The sequence below is a fragment of the Neovison vison genome, chromosome 13 (assembly GCF_020171115.1).
Source record: "Neovison vison isolate M4711 chromosome 13, ASM_NN_V1, whole genome shotgun sequence".
Taxonomy (NCBI): domain Eukaryota; kingdom Metazoa; phylum Chordata; class Mammalia; order Carnivora; family Mustelidae; genus Neogale; species Neogale vison.
The window spans coordinates 3169254-3192287 of NC_058103.1; the positions used below are offsets into that span (position 1 = coordinate 3169254).

General features: G+C 54.4%; 1 protein-coding gene across 4 annotated transcripts in view; it reads right to left on the reverse strand.

Moving 5' to 3' along the window:
* Window positions 1-1488: 1488 nt before the first annotated feature.
* The window catches only part of TRAF3 (TNF receptor associated factor 3), a 114144-nt gene continuing 92598 nt past the window's right edge, over window positions 1489-23034 (reverse strand). For 3 of the 4 annotated variants that reach the window (XM_044231735.1, XM_044231733.1, XM_044231734.1), the window contains 6 exons: window positions 21589-21669; window positions 18836-18910; window positions 17124-17216; window positions 13095-13235; window positions 8279-8453; window positions 1489-7351 (listed from right to left, as the gene is read on the reverse strand). In XM_044231735.1, coding sequence (XP_044087670.1) covers window positions 6780-7351; window positions 8279-8453; window positions 13095-13235; window positions 17124-17216; window positions 18836-18910; window positions 21589-21669 — 1137 coding nt within the window. In that variant the 3' untranslated portion in view covers window positions 1489-6779. The remainder of the gene's footprint in view (window positions 7352-8278; window positions 8454-13094; window positions 13236-17123; window positions 17217-18835; window positions 18911-21588; window positions 21670-23034) is intronic. The other variant, XM_044231736.1, reaches the window with a different exon arrangement.

Consider the following 23034-nt stretch of genomic DNA (forward strand, 5'->3'; position numbering starts at 1 on the left):
TCGCTACAAGGGCGGGCAGACTTGGGAGCCTCTAGGCCGAGGGAGATGGTGCCCTTCTCTGGGTTCTGGGTGTGGGAGCCTGCATTCGGAAGAGCTGGGGGGCCCTGGGCTCCCCACTGTGTGCGCCACTGCAGGGCTGAGGCCATGGGGTGGGGCAGGACTCTCTGGCAGGCCCCCCAGCACCGGAAGGCAGGACCAGTGTGACCTGAGAACGAGTGTGCACCTGGGGGCAGGGCCCTAAGGCCCCTTCCTGTTGCTCCGGCGGCCCAGCGGGGCTGCGGTGCGGACCCTGGCAGGGGCAGGGCTGTGGGGGAGGCTGGGCAGTTCGCATGGTCTTTGCACCCGCGCTGGAAAGAAGGCTCCTCACTGGATAATTTGGGGTGCCCTCGAGGGCTTCCTGCCCCTGGGCCTGGTCCTTATAACCACCCAGAGAAGTGCTGAGCTGGGAGGGGTCCTGCGGGCTCTCTCACCACCGACACACCAAACTGGTTTGCGTGGGGGGCCCTGGCTGGCTCAGTCAGAAGAGTATGCAACTCTTGATCTCAGGGTCCTGCCTTCGAGCCCGTGCTAGGTGTGGAGATTACTGAAATAAATGTTTTTTAAAAACCTGGTTGCCTGGAGCCTTCACAAGCACCTGCATGGTCAATACTGGGGTGGCCTTTTTTTTTAAAGATTTATTTATTTAGAGGCGCCTGGTGGCACAGTTGGTTAAGGGTTCAACTCTTGGTTTCGGTTCAGGTCATGCTCACAGGGTCGTGAGATCGGGCCCTGCATTGGGCTCCGCGCTGAGCGCACAGTTTGCCTGAGATTCTGTGGGAGGCGGGGGTAGAGGGAGGAGAGGCTGAATCGCAGGCAGACTTCCCGCTGTTCCCAGGACCCTAAGATCACAAACTGGGCCAACATCAAGAGTCAGCCGCTCGACCAACTCAGCCAGCCACATGCCCTGGTACGGCTTTTTAATAACCGCATTTCAGAACGGAGAGAGATGCGGTTCTTCCATATGACAGATAAGTAACTGAGGCTCCAAGAGCCCACAGCCCCCATGGCGGGTGCAGGAGGGGAATCGGGCGGGTGCCGGGTCGGGGGTCCTTCCACCAGGCCGGATGCCCGGGCATGGACCTGGCAGGAGGGCGAGGGCCAACTTGTCTGCTCTGGACCAAGCCGCAGACTTGGGAGCACTGCTGCTGGGCGCCCCGGCCTCCTGGACCCGCCGAGGTCAGAGCTCCACCTGCAGGGGAGGCCGTGTGGCCTGCTGGGTCTCGTGCAAACCCAGCACATAGGACCCCTTTCTCAAACATCCAGAGTTCTAAGACTGGGACAGCAGAGCATGAAGCCAAGCGTGGGCCCTTATGAGCATGGGGCCGTGTGGCCACGGAGGCTGCCAAGGAGGCCACTTCTGAGAGGAGAGGCGGGGAGGACCCGCGGGAGGGAAAGGCCAGGGCACACGGCCAGGTTCCCGTGCGAGACGGCGGCAAAAGAAACGCAGACTCCTTAGTCAGATTTATTTTCCTCTAATCAGACAGTTTAGCATTTCAAAGTTTTGCATTCTACACTCTTACAAACTTTAGTTATTAGCATCAGAAACACAAAAACATCGCAAGACCTCAAACAAATAAATACCAAATAAAACCACACACAATCTACAGTAAACAAAAATATAAAACATAATAATGCTATCAGAAAATCAGCCATGTTGTTGACTCACGTTCACAACATGGTTATTGCTGAGCAATAACTTATACTCTCGTTTTGTTGTTTTTTCTTAGAAGACTGGAGACGCACACGACGTGAATCACTGGTCACAATCACTTGGAGGGTCAGGATGGGTCCTCACAGCGAGCGGCTACTACGGACGGCAACTTGTAAAGCGGGCAGATTGAGAAGACAGACTCAAACGAGAGACTGGCCTTCTTTGGTCTTTGTTTTTGGGTAACAGAACCGAACGGAGAGGTGTGCCATCAGAGAAAGAATGCAGTTCTAAAAACCTGACACAACTGTCTACACGGGCTCACACACTTCCTGGACCACAGGTGTTATTCTAGAGGGGTAACTGCAGAAACCCTTGGACATAATGGCGGCTTTTGTGTTTACCAATTAACTCATTCAGTTTGCTGTTGGAGGTTATGTGACTTGCCTACCAGGGGACGGAGTTATAAAAACCAATTGCCACTAACGGCAGGAGTGGTACAGCCTTCCTGGACTTGAACCTCTTCTCAACGCGCGAGTTCAGGACAGACTCGAGACGCAGCAGCGGCAGGAGAAGGGAAAGGCAAGCACTGCTCCTGCCACTGGCGCCTCCTCTGACCAGACTGAGAGTCTCCACTGGGGACACACCCCGGGGCGCTCCCTTCCCCCGCGGGCCCTGGCTCCCCAGGGACAGCCAGCCCCACCCGCGGCTGACGGCCAAGATGACAGGTCACCTGCCCGCGCGGGAACCACACATGGACCTCATCTTACTTAGACCCCCGTGGACACGTTCTACTTTGCAGAAAATCAAACTGTCGAGATCTGCAAAACTGAAGATGGAAGCGTGGTGTTGGGCTGAGAAGCAGATTTGGGTGACAGACCCCTCGTTCACCCCTCAAACGCTCACAAGTGCAGAGGAGCTCCTGGAGCGCCTCCGAGCTCTCCGCCGCAGTCTGAGAAAGATCTGGACCGGAAGGAAGAGAACAGTATTTCACAGCTCTGCCGACTCCCTACAGCAGAGGGACTCGCGTCAGAGGGCTGAGGTTTGGCCCAGGGCACGGGGAGGACTGTGACCTCCCGCCCGGCCTGCCCGCGAAGACCAGCGGAGACGCCAGGGGGCCGGTGACAGTGGTGGTGGCCCTCCGTCGCGTAGGGTGAGGAGGAGGTGTGCACGCCACCCCCAGGGTGCGAGCTGCAGAGGGGTCCTGCCACTCTGCCCACCTCCCTTGGGCTGACAAGGAAAGGACCCACGGCGGGACCCTGCCGGGCCGAAGGGTCTGTCCGGATACCCTTTCCTCAGCCTCCTGTTTGCCACGACACCGCCCGCTGCTGACAGCGGCAGGCCCCGCCTGGGACACGTGGTGAGGGACACGAGGCCCCTGCCTCGCCTAGCGGGCCACAGTGGTACAGGGAAGCCGCAGGGGCACTCGCGGTGCCAGAGAGCCCCCTGGAGTCCGGTGGGCATGCAAAGGGCCCGGAGGTGGCAGCCGCCACGGGGACAGGCTTTCCTGGGCTCCACGGCCCTGTGGGGTCACAAGGCAAGGAAAAACCACAGCGGCAGGAAAGGAAAAGCATATCTTGGCCAAGAGCTCCCGCGCTCAACCTGCGGCCTCGCAGACGCTGCTCCGGCAACAGGCTGCGAACCGGGGCCGGGGCCGCGGCCCTCACGGCGCCTCCCCGTCCACCTGCGCGGCCGGTCATCCCCAGAGGGGCAGCGCCTTCCTCCTGCCGGACAGGCCTTAGAACGGCAGCGGGAATTCTCACGGTCTCCTCTGTGCCACCCGCGGGGCCGGGACACCAGAAACCCCGACTTCTCAGAGGCCCGGGCCAGCGGGTTTCACCAAGACTCCCCGCGTCTCGGGAACAGACCCTCGCTCGCGCCGACCCCACCGGGGACTCGAGCTGGTGCCCACTCACCACGGACGAGCCCCGGGCGCCCCCCAGCCCCACAGCCTCTGCGGAAGCTGAGCCAGGGCACGGCCCGGAGCACCCCACGGGGCAAGCACGGCTGGGGCGGTCTTTGTGTCGTGTACGCGGCGGACAGGGAAGCCGGCGAGCTCAATTCACACGCGAGACTTGGTGTGGGTTTCTCTAAAGCATTGGAACGGTTTTGTCCTGTCGGGGAGTTTTGTCACTTTTGGGAAATAGGAAAAGTGTGCGGATACGCACTGCATGCGACATGTTCCGTGGGTGGCCGGGACCCCGTGAAGCCAGGAGGGCCGGCCTCCTGGGGCCACAGCCCGAGGCCGGCCCCAGGCGACAAGCACCGGACCAGGGCCTGGAGGAGTCTGGGCGGAAGCCACGCCAGAGGCACCCATCAGGGCAGCACCCCACGCTCAGGTCCTTCAGGAGGCCACGTTCTAGAAAGTCCCAAGCACACAAGAGGGAAGAGGTACACTGTGGCCGAAAGACCAAAAGACCACCCCCCCCATCATCAAATATTGTCAAGCCACAGCATGAAGCTTCCGCTGTGGCCCAAGCTCATCCCAGGGAGGTGCCGGTCCGATGCCATGTCCTATGGGCTCCCGGGAGGAGGCCAAAAGGGCCCATCATCTCCCACCAGGAGCGTGTCTAGGAGGGGCTGCTGGGAAAGTGCCCCCACCAAGGGACAGAGGCTTCCAGAAGTGCCCCCAGGTGACCCACCCCCAGAAGAATTCCAACCAGGAGAGGCAAAGTACTGTTTGTTTGTTTACTAGACTGAGATGTTGCTTATCTCAGATTTGTTAACATTGTCCATATGTTTAGGGAAGGGGGAGGAGGTTTCAGGTATGTCCCTGCTGGTAACTCCCGTCCTCAGGAAAGCCACCTGAGGCTGGGCAGGGACCGCCTGGCATCCTCTCTCCGCTGGGTGTCCAGGGTAGAATCAGGGCAGGGTCTGAGGGAGGTCGGGGATGCCTTCAAGGGAACAGGGCTCCCGCAGCACCTGCAGGACGTCCTTCCTCTATGAACGGGGACACACAACTCCTCACGGCCAGGACTGAGAACACAGACCGGCCCTCAAAGCCATGGAGGGGGTGGGGGGGGGCAGGGTGGAGAAAATAAAGCAGATGGCTACGACGGGCGCTGGACTGCGAAGGCATGGCAGGTGCCGGGAGCCGAGGTCATCCAGGGCAGGGGACGGTGCGCCAGGAGGGCACTTCCAGCAGGCACTGGGGCGGAGGCACGCCCAGGGCGGATGGCAGCACCAGAGACACGGCGGGCCACCGGCACCAGCCCAACCGTCCCCGCACGACCACGGGGGAGCCCAGAGGCAGGCAGTCTGAGGCGCGCGGCCCAGCTGGCCAGTCGCGGGCGCGTCTTTTGCATGAGCGGCACAGATGCGGTGGTTCACACACACTGGTTTTGCCTAAGAAGCACCCGTCACGTGTAGCACCCATCAGTGGTAAGAGCACCCATGGAGCGCGGTGCATAGCAGAGGGGCACGGGGAGGCAGGGCTCCGGCTTCTAATCACAGTTGGACCATTGAGAGAAGGTAAACAGTGAGTGGAGAAGACGCCCTCTGGGCGGGCGCAGGCCGGCCGGTCCCAGCCCACCCTTCCCAAGAGAACAGTGGTCCCGGGGCCCTGTCACCGAGCCTGGGCGGGCCCCCCAGAGCGGCGGTCTCTGGAATGCTCAGAGGGTTCTGCTGCACGGGGGTGGGGGGGGTGGGCGGACTCCCCTGACCCAGGTGGGGACCCGGAGGGGCGCTGTGGCTGCTCCCCTCCTGGCCCGGGGGCGGGACCAGCACGCCGGCGCAGGGACTGGGCGGCTCACTTTCGGGGCCCAGAGATTGGGAACCTGTGACCACGGAGCAGCGGAGGCTCCGGAAGCTGAAGAGGAGCCCGGCTTCCTCCGCAGGGACGGGGCTGTCTGAGGGCCTCCCAAGAGGCAGAGACCTCGCGGTCGGGAGGAGAGTCGGGGGAAGCGAACACCTTTCAGAGTTACAGCGAACACAGAGCCGGGGCGAGAAGCAGCAGGGCACGTCTAAGGCACATGGACTGTATGCCACCACCTCCACGCAAAGACGCCGCCTCCGGAGATCGGCAACGCGACGCAGTGACGTGACAGAACGCAGAAACACACCCGCTGCGACCTCCTCCGGCCCCCGCCACCTGCCCAGCCCGGGCGCCGGACGCCGACGGTCAGAGCGGTCAGCAAGGGAGCGCGTGTCTGAACACGGGGCAGAATCTTAGAAGCCTACAGGATTTTGTTTAGAACTCCAAAGTTCAACGAACGCCCTATTTTAGGGTGAAAACGATTATAAGTCTGAGAATGATGCACAGCATCGATGAGCAGGTCCCCTTCATAGCGACTGTGAAGTAGTGTCATGGACTACGACAGGTAGTGAGGCTCACATTTCTAACGAGAAATAACGGCAGAGTGAGTAGTTTCTGTCCTATCACAAGTGATAACCAGTGTTGGATAGTTTACATTTTCTTCCAAGAAATATCAGTCTATCAACGTTTTCAAATAAAATGTTTGCAATAACAATTATCTTAGAACTTTAAATTAAAAAATGATTCTGAATTGAGACTTTCAGAAAAGACCTAGGTGTACTTCAGGGTCTTCTGACAAACAAATTATTAAAACAGAGACCAGGTGAGGCCTTAAAAATAGACAATATACTATATTTGAAACAAGATTGCACTCTTGAATTTTAGAATATATCAGAATTGCATTATTATTTCATAAATTCTTCTTTTACTTAACATGCTGACATGTCCAGCTGTCCCCAGGTGTGCATGTGTGTGCATGTGTCTGTGTGGTTTTTGGTGTTCAAGTTTAAGGAAGAAAGATCATGGTTCTTTTGTTCAGCATATATGTTTTCCACCTTAATTAACTAGATCTTTAAAAATGAAAATGAAAACCTTCTCTGACAGCAGTATTTATCACGTCGAAGGATAAATAATTCTTCAGAGCGGAGTGTTGCTAGTCTATTAGAAAACATGTTGGGTGTGTCCTCACGCGCGGCTCCTCCCGCCGGCCCGCGGCCACCTTCTGCTGCTTCCTCCGTTCCACAAGGTCCTTTTCTGAGCGCGAGGACCTCGGTGGAGACAGCCGGTTCAAACCCCCGAGGAGTTGCCTTCTGCTCAATCCACCCCCCCAGTGACCTGTCAGGGGTCGGGCAGATCCGAAGTATCCACTATGACTTTAATAAAAATGGTATCATCTTTAATATAAGTCCCATTTTCTAGCACAGTTTGGGCCACAAACACTGGGCAGCCAGAGGCAATATTCATCTCCCCGGTGGGCTTCTTGAAGCTGCTGCTGTTGGGGTCCGGCTTGAAGGCATCCCCCAGGTGACGCCGAGAGGACCCCTGATCCATCAGCATGAGCGTCACTTTCTGCTTGAACGGCCAAGGGAGCAGGGCATCGTACTCTCCGCGCATGATGACAAAAAACAGCGACAAATGCGTCCCCTTCCCCATGCCATCCCCGTTCAAGTAGACCCTGGCACACATCTTATAGCCAAAATAGCCCGTGTAGAAGGGCTGGCTGTAAAGAGACAGGGTCTTCCCCATGACGGCTTCCTGCTTCCGCCGCTTATAATCTCGGATCTTCCAAATCAGCACACCATTGTAGCTGGCGGTCTCCAGGACCTGGAAGCGCAGGTCCATGTCGGCCAGGCGGATGTCGTGGACGCTCAGCATCTGGTCGTGCCGGCTCAGCTGGGATTCCAGCAAGCCTGCCGTGGGTGAGGAGAGATGGGGCGAAGGAGGCCCATGAGTGCCAGGAAGGCGGGAGGAGCCTGCTCCCGCCAACACCCGCACGAGCAGGCTTCTGGGTGGAAGACAAACACCTCTACGTGTCCTGAAGCACAGGGCTCAGATCCCTGCCTCATTGGGCCCCCACACCCACGGCCGCGGCCTGCTGGGAGGCAACACCTGGGGGGACACAGGCCTGTGTGTCCCAGAGCACATCACAGCAGGGCCCTCCCTCCCACTGGGGGCAGGGAAAGGCCACCCTCTTGCTCACCTCCCCCTGCCTTCCAGCCTGACGCTCAGAGTCACCTGCGCCCGGTGTGGCCTCTCACCATGTCATTCCCGTCCTCGGCTTAACCCAGTGTTGGGGGGGTTGCCGTAACCCCAGTCCCTCTGCACCATTAATCCTTGTCACGCAAAAAATTCAGACTATTCACTTAGTCCCCGAAGCAGAGTCGAGGAATCAGACGCGCCGGCTGAGCACACTGCGGGGTCTTGTCTCACTGCGGCTCCCTTCCGTCCCTCGTCCCTCGGAGGCTTTCACGAGCATGGCCGGGAACCTCTCCCTCACCTCCCCACCCTGCAGCCCACCGCCTCCAACCAGCAAGCCCTGTCCTCGGCCCGGCGTCCACCCCGCACCTCCTCTCCAGCAGGCCGGCGTCCCATGGAGGGGGTGTCTCGGTGGGAGACGTTTCTGTCCCTCACAAAGGCCTCTCTGGCTGGAAAGTCCTCACACCTCTGCACGCTGACGTCTCTCTGGAAACCACTGCTCTAGGGGGTGTGTGCCCCGTGTGGCACCCACCCACCATCTCAAGCCCCCCACCTGGCCGGGCTGCCCAGGCTCCCAAGAACAGACCAGGATGCACGCTGCCCGCCCCAGACCCCTCCCCACCCTCCCCTGCGGCCCCCACCTGTGTTCCGAGCCGCCTGCCCCGCGCTCTTGTCCACGCTCTCCAGCTCCGTCACCCGGTTCTGCAGGGACTCCACGCTGCTCTTCACGCTGTCTGCTTCCTCCCAGCTCTGCCGGAAGGGGCGGATCTCCTTGTCCAGCTCCTTCAGTTTCTCCGCCTGGCTGTCTATCACTCGCTTCCAGATAGAAGGCACCGGAAAGGTAAAACACAGTTAGAAGCCTGCAGACGCCGAGCTTCTCCCGTCACACAGCAGCCAGCAAGCGCCGGCAGCCAGCCCCTGCCAAGAGCCCGCCCCACGCCCATATCTCCCTGGTGGCCCAAACGCATCTCAGGGGACGCAGGGGCCACAGGTCCCTATCCCAGAGGAGGGGACCAAGGCACAGAGAAGTCTCACCCGCCAGCTGCCTGGCACGGGGCCCTACACCACTCTGTCCTAGAGTCTCGGGTGCAGGACCCTGGAGCCACACCCAGGGGCCTTCTGGAGGTCTGTTTCCTCAAGGGCCCAGCCATCTACAGGGGCCGAGCCATCTACAGGGGCCGAACAACGTGCGTCTCCCATGAGGCTGCCTGACCCAGGGCTGGAGGGGTCGCCTTGTCTCTGTGGCTGCAGGAGTGCCCTGGAGTCCTGCTGGGTCCCGAGAGAGAGCAGCCACCACCCTGGCACCCGCACATGGCTGGCCACAGGCAGAGCTTGATGGGGGCTCTGCAGAACCTGGCTGAAATGGAGAGCCGATGCCGAGGAGCAGAGCTGGCTTCCCCCACCGGCACGGCGCTCAGGTCCGGTGCCCGCTGGGCCCAGAAGTATGACGGACGAGCACACGGCTGCAGATGGCGAGGCTGCATTTCACCCTATCTTAATTTAAATAATTCAGCAACCCTTTTTCAGCAGAAACACACAGAACATGTACAGCAACAAGCGGAGGCATAAGACTCACATTCCGGCAGTTTTGAAGGACTAGCGTACCCACATGGTGGGTAAAGCTGGGACCTAAAGGGTTTTGACTCTTTTTAAGGATTTTATTCATTTACTTGAGGTGGGGGAAGGGCAGAGGCAGAGGGATAAGCTGGCTTCCGGCCGAGCAGGGAAGCCTGACCAGGGGTTCGAGCCCAGGACCCCAGGATCATGATGGGAACTGAAGGCAGACGCTTAACTGACTGAGCTTCCCAGGTGCCCCCAGGGTTTCACTTCTAAAAAGGATTCGCATTTTTTGAAGTGTAGCCCATGAAGGCTGGGTGGTCTGGCCCCCAGTGAGGGCCAGTGAGTAACTGGGCCACCTCTAAAACTGCAGGGCCGGACGGGGGAGCGCCCTGGGGGCTGCTGAGCTCACTTCTCCTTTCGGAAGTCTATTTTTAAATATTTAGTTTCAGCAGCTTTGCTGGCTGTTAATAACCACCAAGGAACAAACACGATAGGCTTGGGTTACTTTTCTGGGGTAGAAGTACAGGGTCCTTCTTCCTCTTCTTTCCAAGAAAACCTGATATTAGCTAACACTGAAAAAGAAAAATGCTTTCTGTAAAGAACACCTCTTCCCGCACTGACATCATTTTGTTTAAATCCATGTGTCTGGAGGCATCTTTAATTAGTTCATGAAGTCTGGGCTCTGGGGGCAGCACTACCAACACCCCCGCCCCCCGCCCCCTGAGCCATGATGTACTTCTGACAAGCCCCTGCAGGGCTCCCCCAACCCTACCCGTCATCGCCACCAGTCGAGGTACTGGGGATACTGGTGTGTTTACAAGGGAGGTCAACGGAAACCCTTGTCATCAGTGGTGGCTCTCAGGGATGCCATTCTGTGGCCTGGTCCTCGTTGAGTGAACTGCACGCCGGCCTGGGACAAGCCAGCATCGCCCCTCAGCTTCATGCCCGTGGGATAAAATGGGGGTGACACAGAGGGGCCTCCTCCCCAGCACCTGACTGCTGTGCACGGGGCAGTGGCTGCAAAGGCACGTGGTGACCTCAGGGCCAGAACCGTGGGTGTGAAAAGAGGGCAGGGCTGCCGCAGGGGCCCCGGGCGCCAGCTCAGTGACACAGAGTCGGCACATGGGGCTGGGGGCAGGGGGACGCGCATGCACACTTGCACATGGTGTGCACACAGACAAGGCTCTACCAAGGGTGCTCACTTTAAAGGAGCACCGGCCCCCCTCGCCCAGCAAGAGACGATGTGGTGGTTCTAAACTCCTCTCCTTTGTGTACGTGCTGGCGAGTCAAGCAGAACACGCCACCGATCACTTTCTCTGCAGAATGCAGCAAACACGATCTCATTCCTCCCGAGTGGTCTACACGCAGCTGCTGTCATCTTTCTATAAAAATAGACCTTAAATGCAGGTGTAGGCTGCGTGAGAAAAAGAAGCCAGGCGCTGAGAGATGGAACCAACTGCAGGCAAAGTAAATAAATCCTAATCAAAAGGCTCGCTGCCAGAGCATCAGCGCGTCAGCCCGCGCAGGGTGCACCCGGGGGCTCCGCCACCGTCCCTCTCCCTGCCCCTTGCACCGCTCAGTCACTGGGTCCTCTGTACCAAATACTGCGCCAAGGGGACCATGCGGGGGGGGCGGGGGGAGGCTGGGGAGGGACAGTGCACCTCGTGCCTTCAGTCCCACAACCGGGACTACAGAACGACCAGCTCCTCTAACCTCTGCCAACAACAGGGACACACAAAGTAAGCGGACATCTAGGTGGTCTTAAACACGTTCTTTAAAAAGAAAAATATTAAGAAACTGCCCTTCTTGGGCCAGCAAAAGCAAACACACTCTTGAACTCCACTCCCGCTGGCCAGCTCTGATCACATCCCTGTCCCTGTGTGTACCCCGGGCCCTCAGGAATTCTGCAATCCGTATGTGCTGCCACCGTCCCCAGGGTCTTGGGGTGTCCTGGAGAGTCCAACAAGGGAGGTAACAAGTCTGGGGTCACTGTGGTGGTCCAATGCGCAGGGCTGAGGGAGCAGGGAGGAGGGCAAGGGAGGAGAAGGCGACAGGAAGGCTTTGGGATGAGGAAGGAAGACCGCGGGGCACCAAGAGCCAGGCTCAGGGTGGAGCGGTGAAGGCTCTGGAGGGACGGCGGCGAAGTGCCCCCAGGCTGAGCGTGCTTCACAGACAGCCAGTGCCTCGGGGGGCCAGCCACGGAGGTCATCCACCCACATTGCCTAAAGACAAAGAGCCCCGACTCTGCGCGCAGGGCCAGCCCCAGAGCGAAGCACAGGCTGCCACGTCTGCCATCGCACCGTCACCCAGAGGGGTTCAATCTTCAGAAGCCGCTGGCGGAGGGGGGAGCGCTGTCCCAACGCACTTCGTAAGATCAGGCGTGGCAGGTGCAGGCTGATCTGCGTGCCCTTCTCCCCACCCAGTCTGTTTCCCTCCATGCCTTCCTCTCTGTGGAGAAGAGCAGTGGCGAGTGGCCGTCCTCCTACTTAGGACCCATCAGGGGCACAGACTGGCCGGCTGCTCAGCCCCCACGCTCTGGGCACCAGCGACCTGCTTTCCCCCTTCCTTTCCTAGATCTCAGCAGTTTATTCCATCACCAAAGTGTTCAAATATACATCACACACGGTAGAATGATTAAGCTCTACTAAAAAGTAAATTAAAGTAAGTTCAAATTTTTGACCCCGGGAGAGGGGTAAATGGAGGATGCAGGTAGCGCTATCAGAGGTTCCAACAAATGCCCCGATGACCTCATTACGGAGACCCTCACCTTTCTGGTTATAAATGATGCTGTACAAATGAACCTACTACTTACTCTTCCTTCTGTTGCTATTGTTAAGGTGGTTTTCCAGTATAGCTTCAACTTCAGTGTCCTTTCCACGCACGTCCCAGAGCCCCGGGCCCGCAGTTAGGCTGCCAGTAGCTCGGAGCTGAGTGGGGCCTCCCGAACCACACTCCCACGGGCACTCGCCGGTAGGAGGCCTGCTGCTGTTTCACATGACATACTTGTTCTGGCTTGATTCAATACCAGTGACTTTACCTTTCCTAACACAATCTATTATTTCATTGTGTTTTTCCTCGTCTCTGGACAACCACAAGGTTTTAACACAGATGAAATTAATTTAATAAATCGCTATGCCATTCGAGCCACTATGAGTAATCTCTGATGGTAAAATGCAAGGAAAGATATTCTCAAAGACTCCGTGACTCTGAGCTCTTGGAAATAATTTATCTTCCAGATAATTTAAGGAAACACACCTAAGTAAAAGCACTAAAAAGCCATCTTGGAAACACAGTAGTGACTTTTCTGTGGGGGTGTGTGATACACGTGGGAATCAGTGTAACAGACGTACGGCGCGAGGACACTAGTGTGCGGGTAAGGTCTACAGGAACAAGGTACTGACAAGCACCGGTGCTGATAACAAAGGAGAAGCAACATTCTAACGAAGCCTCTTTACCCGATCACCTTTTCTCAGAGCAGCAAAGGTCTGCGCGTCTGCTCTGAGGGACATCTGAATCACTGTGCTGAGATAAAGTGGGCTGCGTGTCTCCAGAACACTCAGAACAAAACAGATCGGCTCCGCTTCACTTTAGGAAGTGAAACTTGACACATAACTACTCTTGAACAATATGTAATCTTAAACAATAATAGAAACAGCTAGTTTTTTAAAACGCAGGCTTTAAGTCTTCACCAAGAGCGAATCAAAGGCACAGAAGAGAGCCAATGGGCTTGCTCTTCAGGGAAAAGTGGGGAAGAAACAGCGGCCCAGGTCCTCAGTCTACACTCCAGAGAAACAGGCCGTCTGTTTAACAGCTCAAACGGCTCACTGAGAAAGTCTGGAAGGAGAACACAGACATGTTCCTCACCCTTTGATCCAGCCACCATCTTAAACTTCTTACCTGTAAATGAAGTATTTTGGATTCATTATTTCGGAGCATTTCCTTTTGTCTCTCAATTTCAATTTCAAAGCTACATATCTGATTGTGCAAACTTTGTATGCTCTTGTTTTTCTCTACACTTTCATTCTGTAGCAAGGAAACCTGAAAAAGAAATTCTTGAATTAAGGAACAAAAAGTGGTTTTATTGATTAATGACAATTACAATGACAGTACTTGCATTTTCACAATATAGGCCCTCTACTAGCTCCCTGGAGGAAGCTCCAGGGGACAAAAATCCCTTCCCACAGGAAACGGAAGTCCTGGTAACTAACAGGAAACCCTACACTCTGCCCCCCGGTAATGAACTATGGTGAGGCAAAGCACAGCAGTAGCCGCCTTTCGGAACGAATGGGACACGCTTTCCAAAGTTTTTGCTGAAAAATAAACCTTCTACCAGAGTGGCTTTCAAACTGACCAGGAGACATGTTCTCACCTCTCACCCCGCGTACACAGATGTGTGTGTGTTTGTGTGTACCCAAGAAACGGGTATCCCAAAACCATCCTCGCCCTAGTCCTTTCCATGTGTCCTGGTACTTTCTCTTTTATTCTATTTTACTTTAAAAAGTACCAGTTGCAGCCCAGTGAATTATCTCACTTCCACCAGTGGGCCTTCTCCTGAACTTTGGAAAGCTCTCCCAACACAAGGGGAAAGCACAGAGAGAATAACAAAGCTACGTTTGTGCCTCACTTACTCCTTCAGGCTGACAACGAGCCCTGCAGCAGAGACCCGGAGCTGCGGAGCCCGTGTGCCCGGCCTGTGGCCCAAGAAGACCTTCCAGGAAACCCAGTATATAAAGACAGGCAACACCATGTCAGCCCAGGAAGGGCCTGCTGGGGGAGCAGTTCTAAACCCACCACGGACCTTTTCAAAATCTCTTTCCAGGAAATAACTAGCTCCCAAGAACCCACTTAACCTGGTTTTAAAAGCCCCCGGGTGAGGAGTTGGCGCGCAAGTCTGACAAGGCCACCTTCTCACCAGACTTCTGCATGGGGCTCTCTGGCCCTCGGAAAGGTCTCTCTCCCAACAGATGCGCCTATGCGCGGACTGGGCTGTGGCCCCCGAAGACGGCAGGCTCCCTGGGGAATGCTGTGACACCTCCACTCAGATGTGCCCCCCGAATACCAGCCAACACCTGACGCGATGGCCCAAAGCCATCCCCGGACAGACCTGGGTGTGGTAAAGCACCGATTCCTGACGTCCCTGCGAAGAACCTGCCTAAACACAGGCAACCAGGAAGCGCCCAGGACACAGTCTGCTTCACTTTAGAACAAATGCGTATTTACTGAGGAACACGAAATCTGCGATGTCTCACAGGCAAAAGAACTTGTCACTTGCCTAGCATGTCACTCAGCACCCGTGGACTTTCCTCTGAAATACACGCTTCCGCCCCTGGACTCCTACAGGCAATACAGACATGCCACAGGTCATTCCTGCAGGCGGGTCTGCCTTTCCCAAAGCTATGGCTCACTCATTCCCATCTCTCAAGCTGGACACGATTCCCAGACTCTTTAGTCTCATATCCAGAAAAAAGAAATAGCCTGCATGCATGCCAGTGATTTTGATTAAAAATCTCGGTAATATTTCCAGAAACAATGGCCATTTTTCCCCTACAACAAAACAAGCGACCTGAGGATGCACAGAAGCACCTCACATGAGTGAGCACATGTCACGTCATATTAAACGCCTAACTTCTTAATTTAGGGACCTCCCTAATGTAAAAATTTACTTATTTACTTATTTCTCTTAGTCAAAGAATCCAACTCCTGGGCCCTGCGGAACCCAGCTCCCACCCGGCCACCACGTAGACACGACGTGTATGGGCAAGTCTACCTGGCAGGTGTGTTTCCAAGAAGACAGCAGAACGTTCCCAAGGCAGATGAACGCAGGAGTCCCCCGTCCTTCCCCAAGGCTCTCCTCACTGAGAACAACATTTACCGCAGCCTATTTTGGTGGGGCACTCGGTATTTCCCTGTAGGCTTCCCTAACACGGAAGATGGGTGTTCTCAAGTCCACATTTTACAAAACAGCTTTTCCTTAATTTGACATGAATGTGATGGGTCGGGGTTCTGAACCAACTCAAACATGCTGTTTTCCACTACACATGAACAAATAACCTAAGAGATTCCAACTGAGTAATTCTGTAACGAAAAATAGATCCCCATGTTCGGAAGAGATGAGTATCTCCGGTCTTTGTCTGGTCTTCGCCTCTGGGCCCAGTGAAGACACAGGCCCCTCCGCTGAGCGCAAACACCAGGCACGGCCCGGCTCGCGGACCTAACGGCGCGCGGGGTCACTCTGCCGGGCAGAGACGGGCAGAGACGTCGAGTGCGCCAGCTGCAGCGCGTGGCAGCGCATCCCGCCCTCGCAGGTGACAGGCCGCGTCCGCACGGGGTGTTCGCGGGCCGGGAAGCCGCGGGGCCGGGCACCTCCAGGGGCGCACACGCCGCCGTGCCGGGGAGCGAGGCCACCGCCGCGGGGGGTGGGGGCGCATCGCTACTGCCGGGGTCACCCTGCACCCGCACCCCGGGGCTCGGCTCGGGAGGCAGCCTGGGCTCCGGGGACAGACTCGCGGGCACCTTCCCCGACCGGCCCGCGGGCGGCCCCGCCTCACAACCGCGCACGCGCACTGGGGCGCAATCAGCGCATCTTCAACGAGAGAGAAGCCGAGTCCGCGAGAGGCAGAGAACCCTGCCGTCGATGCCTACCATTTTTAAAAAGCAGAAACGACACATTCTTCAAACAGAGGGGAAGACTTTCGTAAACCATCGTTAGCTCAGAGCGAGGACTGTGTGTCCCTGCGGAAGTCACCAACGACTCCTCACACACACAGTTTGTGTCCCCAGTGAAGGGGACCCTCCCGCTGCCGCACCTGCACTCGCACGTGTGACCAGCCCTTCCGTCGCTTCTCACCTTCAGCATCAACATTCGTACTGAAAGAGCTACTTTATGTCAGCGTTCACACAAGTCTTCTGATTAACAATTTTGGACTTGTTCAAAGACATTCTCTTTCTAAATTGGTTGGATTTCATGCCAGAAACAAGGTATTCAAATCTCTGCAAATCTTTAGAAGATAAACATCAGTCCTACGGGCCGCTCTAATTCACCTCGTGCCCTCCCGCTGCAAACTCTCCACCAATGCTTCCTGAATACTCAAGTGTTTCTGGTTTTGTACAGAAGCCACAGTGAGAGATCCTGTCACAACTTCTTCTCTATCAGTTCTCCGAGGTTTTCACGTTTTCCTCACGAACAGAGGCCTGGCCTAGGGGAGCACCGCGGAGGGAACTCCCGGGGAAGAAGTACTACATGGGGGAGGCGCCCGCTAAGGAGGCGGCAGCCCCCACCACACAGGCCCCGAGAAGCAGCCCAGCTGGAGGACAAGTGCCCCTGCACCCGGCATCCACAAAGCATCCGGTGAGGAGGTCCACAGTAACACCCGTGGGGGGCAGCATCGCTCAGAAAAGACAAAGAACGGTGAAGCGTGTAACCCGGGTCACCTTCCAGACTGGGAGTCGGCAGACTTTTTCTGCAAAGGGCCAGAGGGCAACCATTTTGGGCCGTGAGGTCCGTACAGTTTCTGCCTCACTCCTAAACTCTGCAAAAGCAGCCGTGGACGACAGGGAAGTGAATGAGTACAGCCGCACTCACAGAAAGACGAGGCTGATGGGGAGAGACGGGGGTGGGGGGGTTTGGCAGTCTGAGAATCCCCATTCTAGGTCAGTGCTAAGTTAACCACAATGTGATTTAGGAAAAAAAAGGCGGAGGGTGGGCACTGCATGCTTGCTTGGCAATCAACAAACAAAGAACACACACACACAAATGCCTTCATTTATGAGCTCAAGGTCATGTGAAAAGAAATTTACTTTTTGGACGTTCTCTTGATACTGTTTCTTTTATCCAAAACCATTAGTAACTATAAAAAAGATTTTCTTCTTTAAATAACGTGAAGAAATGATTAAAGCCAACCAAAGCGAGAAGCAGTCTGGCGTTACCTTTTTCTCTAGAGAGTTACTCCACTCTTTCAGTAAGTTGACGTGCTGCACCGCGGAGCTGGCCTCGTGGGCCTTAATCTGCTGGTTTGTCCCCTGCGAGAACAGAGACGCAGTGCATTAAGCCATCACTCCGTCACGGAGCGCAGCAAGCCTAACACATGACCTAACCCCAGCGCTACACACGGAGGGGAGCCCTGCTCTTGCACGGCTAGCGGGCGGTCTCCACGCCTCCGAGGGGCCGCGCTTGGCGGCGCCCGCTCTGCCGAGTGCAGGTGGGGAGGCTGGAGACACAGACAGCCTGCCAGTCTACAGCGAGCTCAAGCTCATGCTCTTTACTCCTCCAACCTCTCACCAAGCGCCTTCTCATCTGCATTTCATATTTGTAATGCCCAGAAATTAAATCTTAGACCTCTCACTTTTGTTCTTTTATAAATGTTTCCTTAAAGCTACAAATGGGAAATGTGCAGACACCTGCAGTTACAGCTCGGCAGTGCTACAATAATCTAGTGAGCGAACATGTAGTCAAAGTGGCATTCTAAATAATCTTCTAGAATATTAACTTATCAGGGAAAAATACTGTATTAGAAAATGTATTGCTCCTCACTGTTCTAAGTATACTTGGAAAGTTACATACAAAACATAAACAATCTACAGAGTACATAAGATGGAGACCACATCAGAGTCAGTAATAAGCACATGAAATAGTACTTTGTATATGCAAGGAAATAATCCATATGGAAATATAATTTGTTTTGGGATAAGAAAATTAAGAAGCCACAAACAGCATTTTAATGATCTCCAAAACACATACTCTGTACATAGAATATTCATATATATATGTTGATATAAGTACCGCTCTATATAAACATATATATACACATACACAGAATGAATGGAACTACATACGACATAACAGTGGCGAGCGCTCCGACTCGTTAAGAGACGGAGACAAGGGGAGGGCTACAGTCACTCTTTCTCTTAGGGCTCTTTACTGTCTAAGAAAATACTGAGTTGCCAGTATCTCTGTACTGATTTCATAACAATGTATTGGTAATACACAAAATTAAATATAAAATACTTTAATTGTAATAGATACTGCCCTCTGATCAGTTTTAAAATTGAGACACACGTTTCAACGAAACTCAGTTCAAATTCACTAGCAATCTCAGACGTGTTAAAAAACAAAAAAACCCCAGACACAGGTTTCTTGCAGCCTGAGTGTGGTGGTGACAGAGACGCCCTCTCCACACGGCTGCTCTGCGAGGGGTGGCGGAGATGCCACAGGACACACGAGCGCGGTCCTCACAGCTGTGTACTGATGCACACGCCGCCCAACCGTGTCTGGCTTGACATGCACTTACATTCAAGTACTCGCTCCAATTCCACAGCCATCTCTCCAGAACCCCCCCCCCCCCCCCGTGACTGTCAGTCCTGTTTGTCCCACTGCCTAGCCGGTTTCAGATGGAGTCGTTCTGCTAATGCCCTGACTTCCTTCTCGGCACCGGGGTCCTCCTCAGGTCTCAGAACACCACGGGCATGGAGCACGAGCACCCACGGTGGCTGCATGTGGCTTTCGCCACCCATGCAGCACGGTGACCCGGCTCCATGACAAAGCCTACAGGTCCAGAACTTGCATGTTAAGATGTTAAGATAGTAACTTTCTCTCATGGCAGAATGTCAGTGACCGGGAAGGACAAATGGTGGATACTGACCTGAAAAACGCAGCCATAGCGCTTAAAACTACAGGTGCTGGGGGCATTGACACACTCTGACAAGTGTGCACTCAACTGCAACGGGAAAGAGACGTGAGTTGTGGCACAAGCGTCTGCATGAAAATGTTCAAACACATTAAGGGCACAGAGAGCATCTGGTTTGTACTGTCCCGAAGGGGGCTTATCAGCTACAGGTGTGTGTACGCCACCTGCTTCCTGGGCTCAAGGCAGTAAATTCACACTACTGTCACGGGTATACACATATATACGCCAATATACAGAAATACGGTTACTGTAACATTTCTTAAACCTACAGTTTCTTTAGAACAAATTATTCAAAATGTGACATGCCGTCTGCAGCGCCAGCATTTTAAAAAGAAAGGGAGAAACGTAAACTGAAATGAACATTTAAAGACTATAAACAAAAGTTGCATGAAACACAAAAAAGAGAAAGCATTCAGGATGTAACTGGGTCACACACCTAATATACGGTACACAAAAATAAATATATTTGGGAAGCAAGCTTACACGATGTACCATTACTCTCAATACTCAAGATAACAAGATGAGTTTTTCCTTCTTCTAGAAAGACTTTTTTTCCCTCTGAGTGCCCATAAACCCATGTAGCCTTTCACAGATTGCTAAGGTCATTCTAACAATCTTAGCATTGTCACCTCTAATTGGTAGAAGCAAATTAAGAGAGATCGGGAGAGGATAACTCCTTGTACAAGGAAAAACCCCTTTGTTCAGCTTAAATATTGGCAAACTGTCAAATAAAAACCACTTATGATACCCCCTCCAGAGAAAAGGGAATTGAAACATCTACATTTTAAAGACATAGTACTACTCATTAGGCTGATACGATTTAAGGACAGCTTCTTCTTTTATTGAAGAAATTCTCATCAGGAAACTCTAAGGATAGATCTTCTTTATAGAGAACAAGACCCTGAATTAGGAGAGGGGGTGTCTAAGCGCACTGCAGAGCTGGGCGCGCGTTTTTCTGAGTACACACACATTCCCAGAGGCTCCTGGGCCTGGCCACTATACACCAGCACAAAAGGCTCTTGAGTCTTTCCCCTTTAGGTCAGTACTTAGGACAGGGAGGAGAGTAGGCCTGTGGCGAGGGCTGCAGAGAAGGGCCACAGTCCCGGGGGGCCTATGGGTCAAGCTCTGTGGAAGGTCTCTGAGCCGCAGCAGACCATGGTGGTCACAATTCTAGCAGACCAGCACACTGGCCACGAAGCTCTGGCCGGCACCTGGAGGAATGCGCCCAAAAGGGAGAGCCCAGGTGACTGGCAGAGAGACACAGCATGAGACCATGCGTAGTAATGTCACCTTCGAAGTTTTAAGATCTACTTTTTCAGGCCAGTGCTATGATCATGAATCTATCCAGCCAGCGCCTCTGGTATTAAAATCAGGGACACAGGGGTCTGATGTCATTTTCATTGGGCCACTGTTAATTCAGGGTCACGCTTTCTCCTAAACTGGCTCATTATCATTCCTCTCAGAGCCTTTATCATGCTCCCTCACAGGAGCTTAGGAAAAGAGGCAAGGATAATTTATAGACCAGTAGCATCATTTACCAGAAACCCAAGATAAATGCAGGTTTAAAGATTTTTAAAAGAAAAATAACTTAGAGGCAAATGGAGTTAGCTTCTGTCCCTAATTCAGGTAGCCCTGACTGAAAATTCTGGAAAGCGTATAAAACCCTGGTGATCCCTTCAATACTGTAGACATGTCACCCATTTGCTTCAGCAGAGGGATTTCCTAGTTGTGGAAATCCATACATGTCTCCCTGCCACTCCCAGAGGCACACTACAGGTCTGGGGCCATGACCGCCCAGGAAGACCCTGCCCTGGCCTAGCAGAGTACCTTCCCGGGAGGACGTGCTCTGGCCGAGAGGGGTTCTGGGGGTCCTCTCTGTACCCTGTGTCCCTGGCTCCAGGCCCAGAGAGGTCCTCTTGCTCAGTGGGGATATAAGACACCAACCCTCACCTCGCCAATGTTCAGGGGTAAAACTCCAGGCTGTTGCAAAGGCTGAGGGGAGCAGCCTCCTTAGATATGAGCACCTGGGCCTGAGGGACCTGTGGGGGGACCAAGGGGCACAGGAGCCCCAGGTGCTCCCCAAACAGCAATCGAAGGGGCTCCAGATCAGGACCAGGTGGCAAACCATTTAAGAAACCTTGGAACTTCTCCATCCGGATATATCCGGATCAAATTAAATTCATGTACATCTACCTGCCTTAAAGAAAGCATGCCCAAGGGCAGCGTGAGACACATGACCTCTGGGGAGGCTACACTAGGCCCTGCTCGCTGGTCCCTGAAATGTGGGGGCTGCCTCCAGGCCCACCTGCTCCCCAGCACCAACCCTGCACAGCATACACAGCCAAGCGGGTCAGCAGTGTCTGTAACATCATTTATTTTGAGATAATCTTATAGGAATTCCTATTTTACAGATTATAAAATGGATTTTTTTAGAACCTACAAGGTTAGGACCTTTGCTTGCATTGTACTTGCATTTTCTCAGTTCTTAACCATATTTTGCTCTGAATTTAACCACTCTGTAGCATTTATTTGCTTGCTTCTGAAATTTTTAATGCCCCCAAAGAGCATGAGGTTCTCTGTTGTCTTTCTACATATCACTCTCGTGCTCCATGAAACCTTCGACTTCAGCTACGGGGAAGGACAGAGCGTCGGGCTGCTAGTCCTGAGGCTGTCGCCGGCTCCTGCGCAGGCCTGGCCACGCCCCTTACCTCACTCCTCAGCAGGGTCTGGACACTGCACTTATGGGGGCAGGACACCACCACACAGGGACACTCCGTGTCTTCATGTTTCTGGAGGAAAAAAAGAAAGCGTCGTTAACTTTGAGACACACCACCTGCCTTCCCTCAGATGCCACTGGTATCTGCAACGTCACCACGAAGAACCACAGGGCACTCCGCTCCCTGGCCCGGTTTCCCTGGTTCCTGACGCATTCGGGGAGTCCTCACGCTTGAAGTCTGAGAGCCAAAACACAAGGCATCTCGGGAGATCCACCCCAGTCTGACAGGTGAGGGCCACGGGAGGGGGCACAGTGGTGTGGGGGAAGGGAGCCCGGAGCGGCGTCCACCAGGAAGCGCCCGTCTGTGTGGACGCCACCCTGGGCCATGGGCACCGGCAGACTTGGCCCTGTGGCCGCTCGCACAGCAGCCCAGGGTCCAGACTCTGTTTGCTGGAGAAACGGGTGGTTTTCCTTTGGCTTCTCAGGTTTGGATCTGGAAATGATGCTTTTCCAACACCTGCAAACAGCACGAGCCACTGGGTATTTACATTACTGCCCTGGAATTTTACTAGGTTGTCTATAATGCATGGAAACTAGGGACAAATTCTGGTATAGCCCTTCTTTGGATGGTATACATTTCAACTCTGCAGAGCCTGGACGATGACAACCGTCCAGCCCATGCCGCAGGTACCTGCTGGACGGATATCTGTTCAGTAGCAGTTACAGGGAGAGCTGGTCACCAGGACATCCAATCCAAGAGCCCTGGAGAGCATCACCAGACACATGACAAAGGGCCACAAGACAGGCCTGTAACTGCAGGCCACGCAACACAACTTGTGGGACAGGCTCCTGGAGGCCACATCACCGAGCAAGAATGAGCTTGGTGCTGTTTTCCTTATGACCCTGGGATACTTCTGATTCTCATCTGGGTTTTTCAGATTAGGGCCTCCACAGTCATGCTGCTGTGACGTTGAATGATGGGGGTGTGAGAAAGTGGGGGACACAGCCGAGAGTCTCAGTCCGACTAGGCAGGCACAGTGTGGGCCAAGGGCAACGGGGGCCCAGTGAGACACCAGGCACGTACTCAGCTTTCTTTGGTGTGTTCTGAAGTTCGGGTGGGGTATGTAGTCCAGAGATGGCTCTGTTCCTGGTCTTGGGCCTCAGAGGCCCGCAGAGCCCTCAGAGGGCAAGTCCACAACTGCTCGGAGCTCAGTAGAAAGTACCTGACTGGACTGAGCCTACCAGCAGGCCACCCAAAAGAGACACCATGTTTGGCGCAGGGGGGACAGGGGCAGCGGCACTGGCTTTCTATTCTGCCTGGCTCAGAAACCCCAAGTTCCCAGGTGCCACCAAGTCTAGGCTTTGTCTGTCTTTCTTCCCTTTTTTTTTTTTAAAGATTTTATTTATTTAAATAAACAAAAAAGAGAGACACCACGAG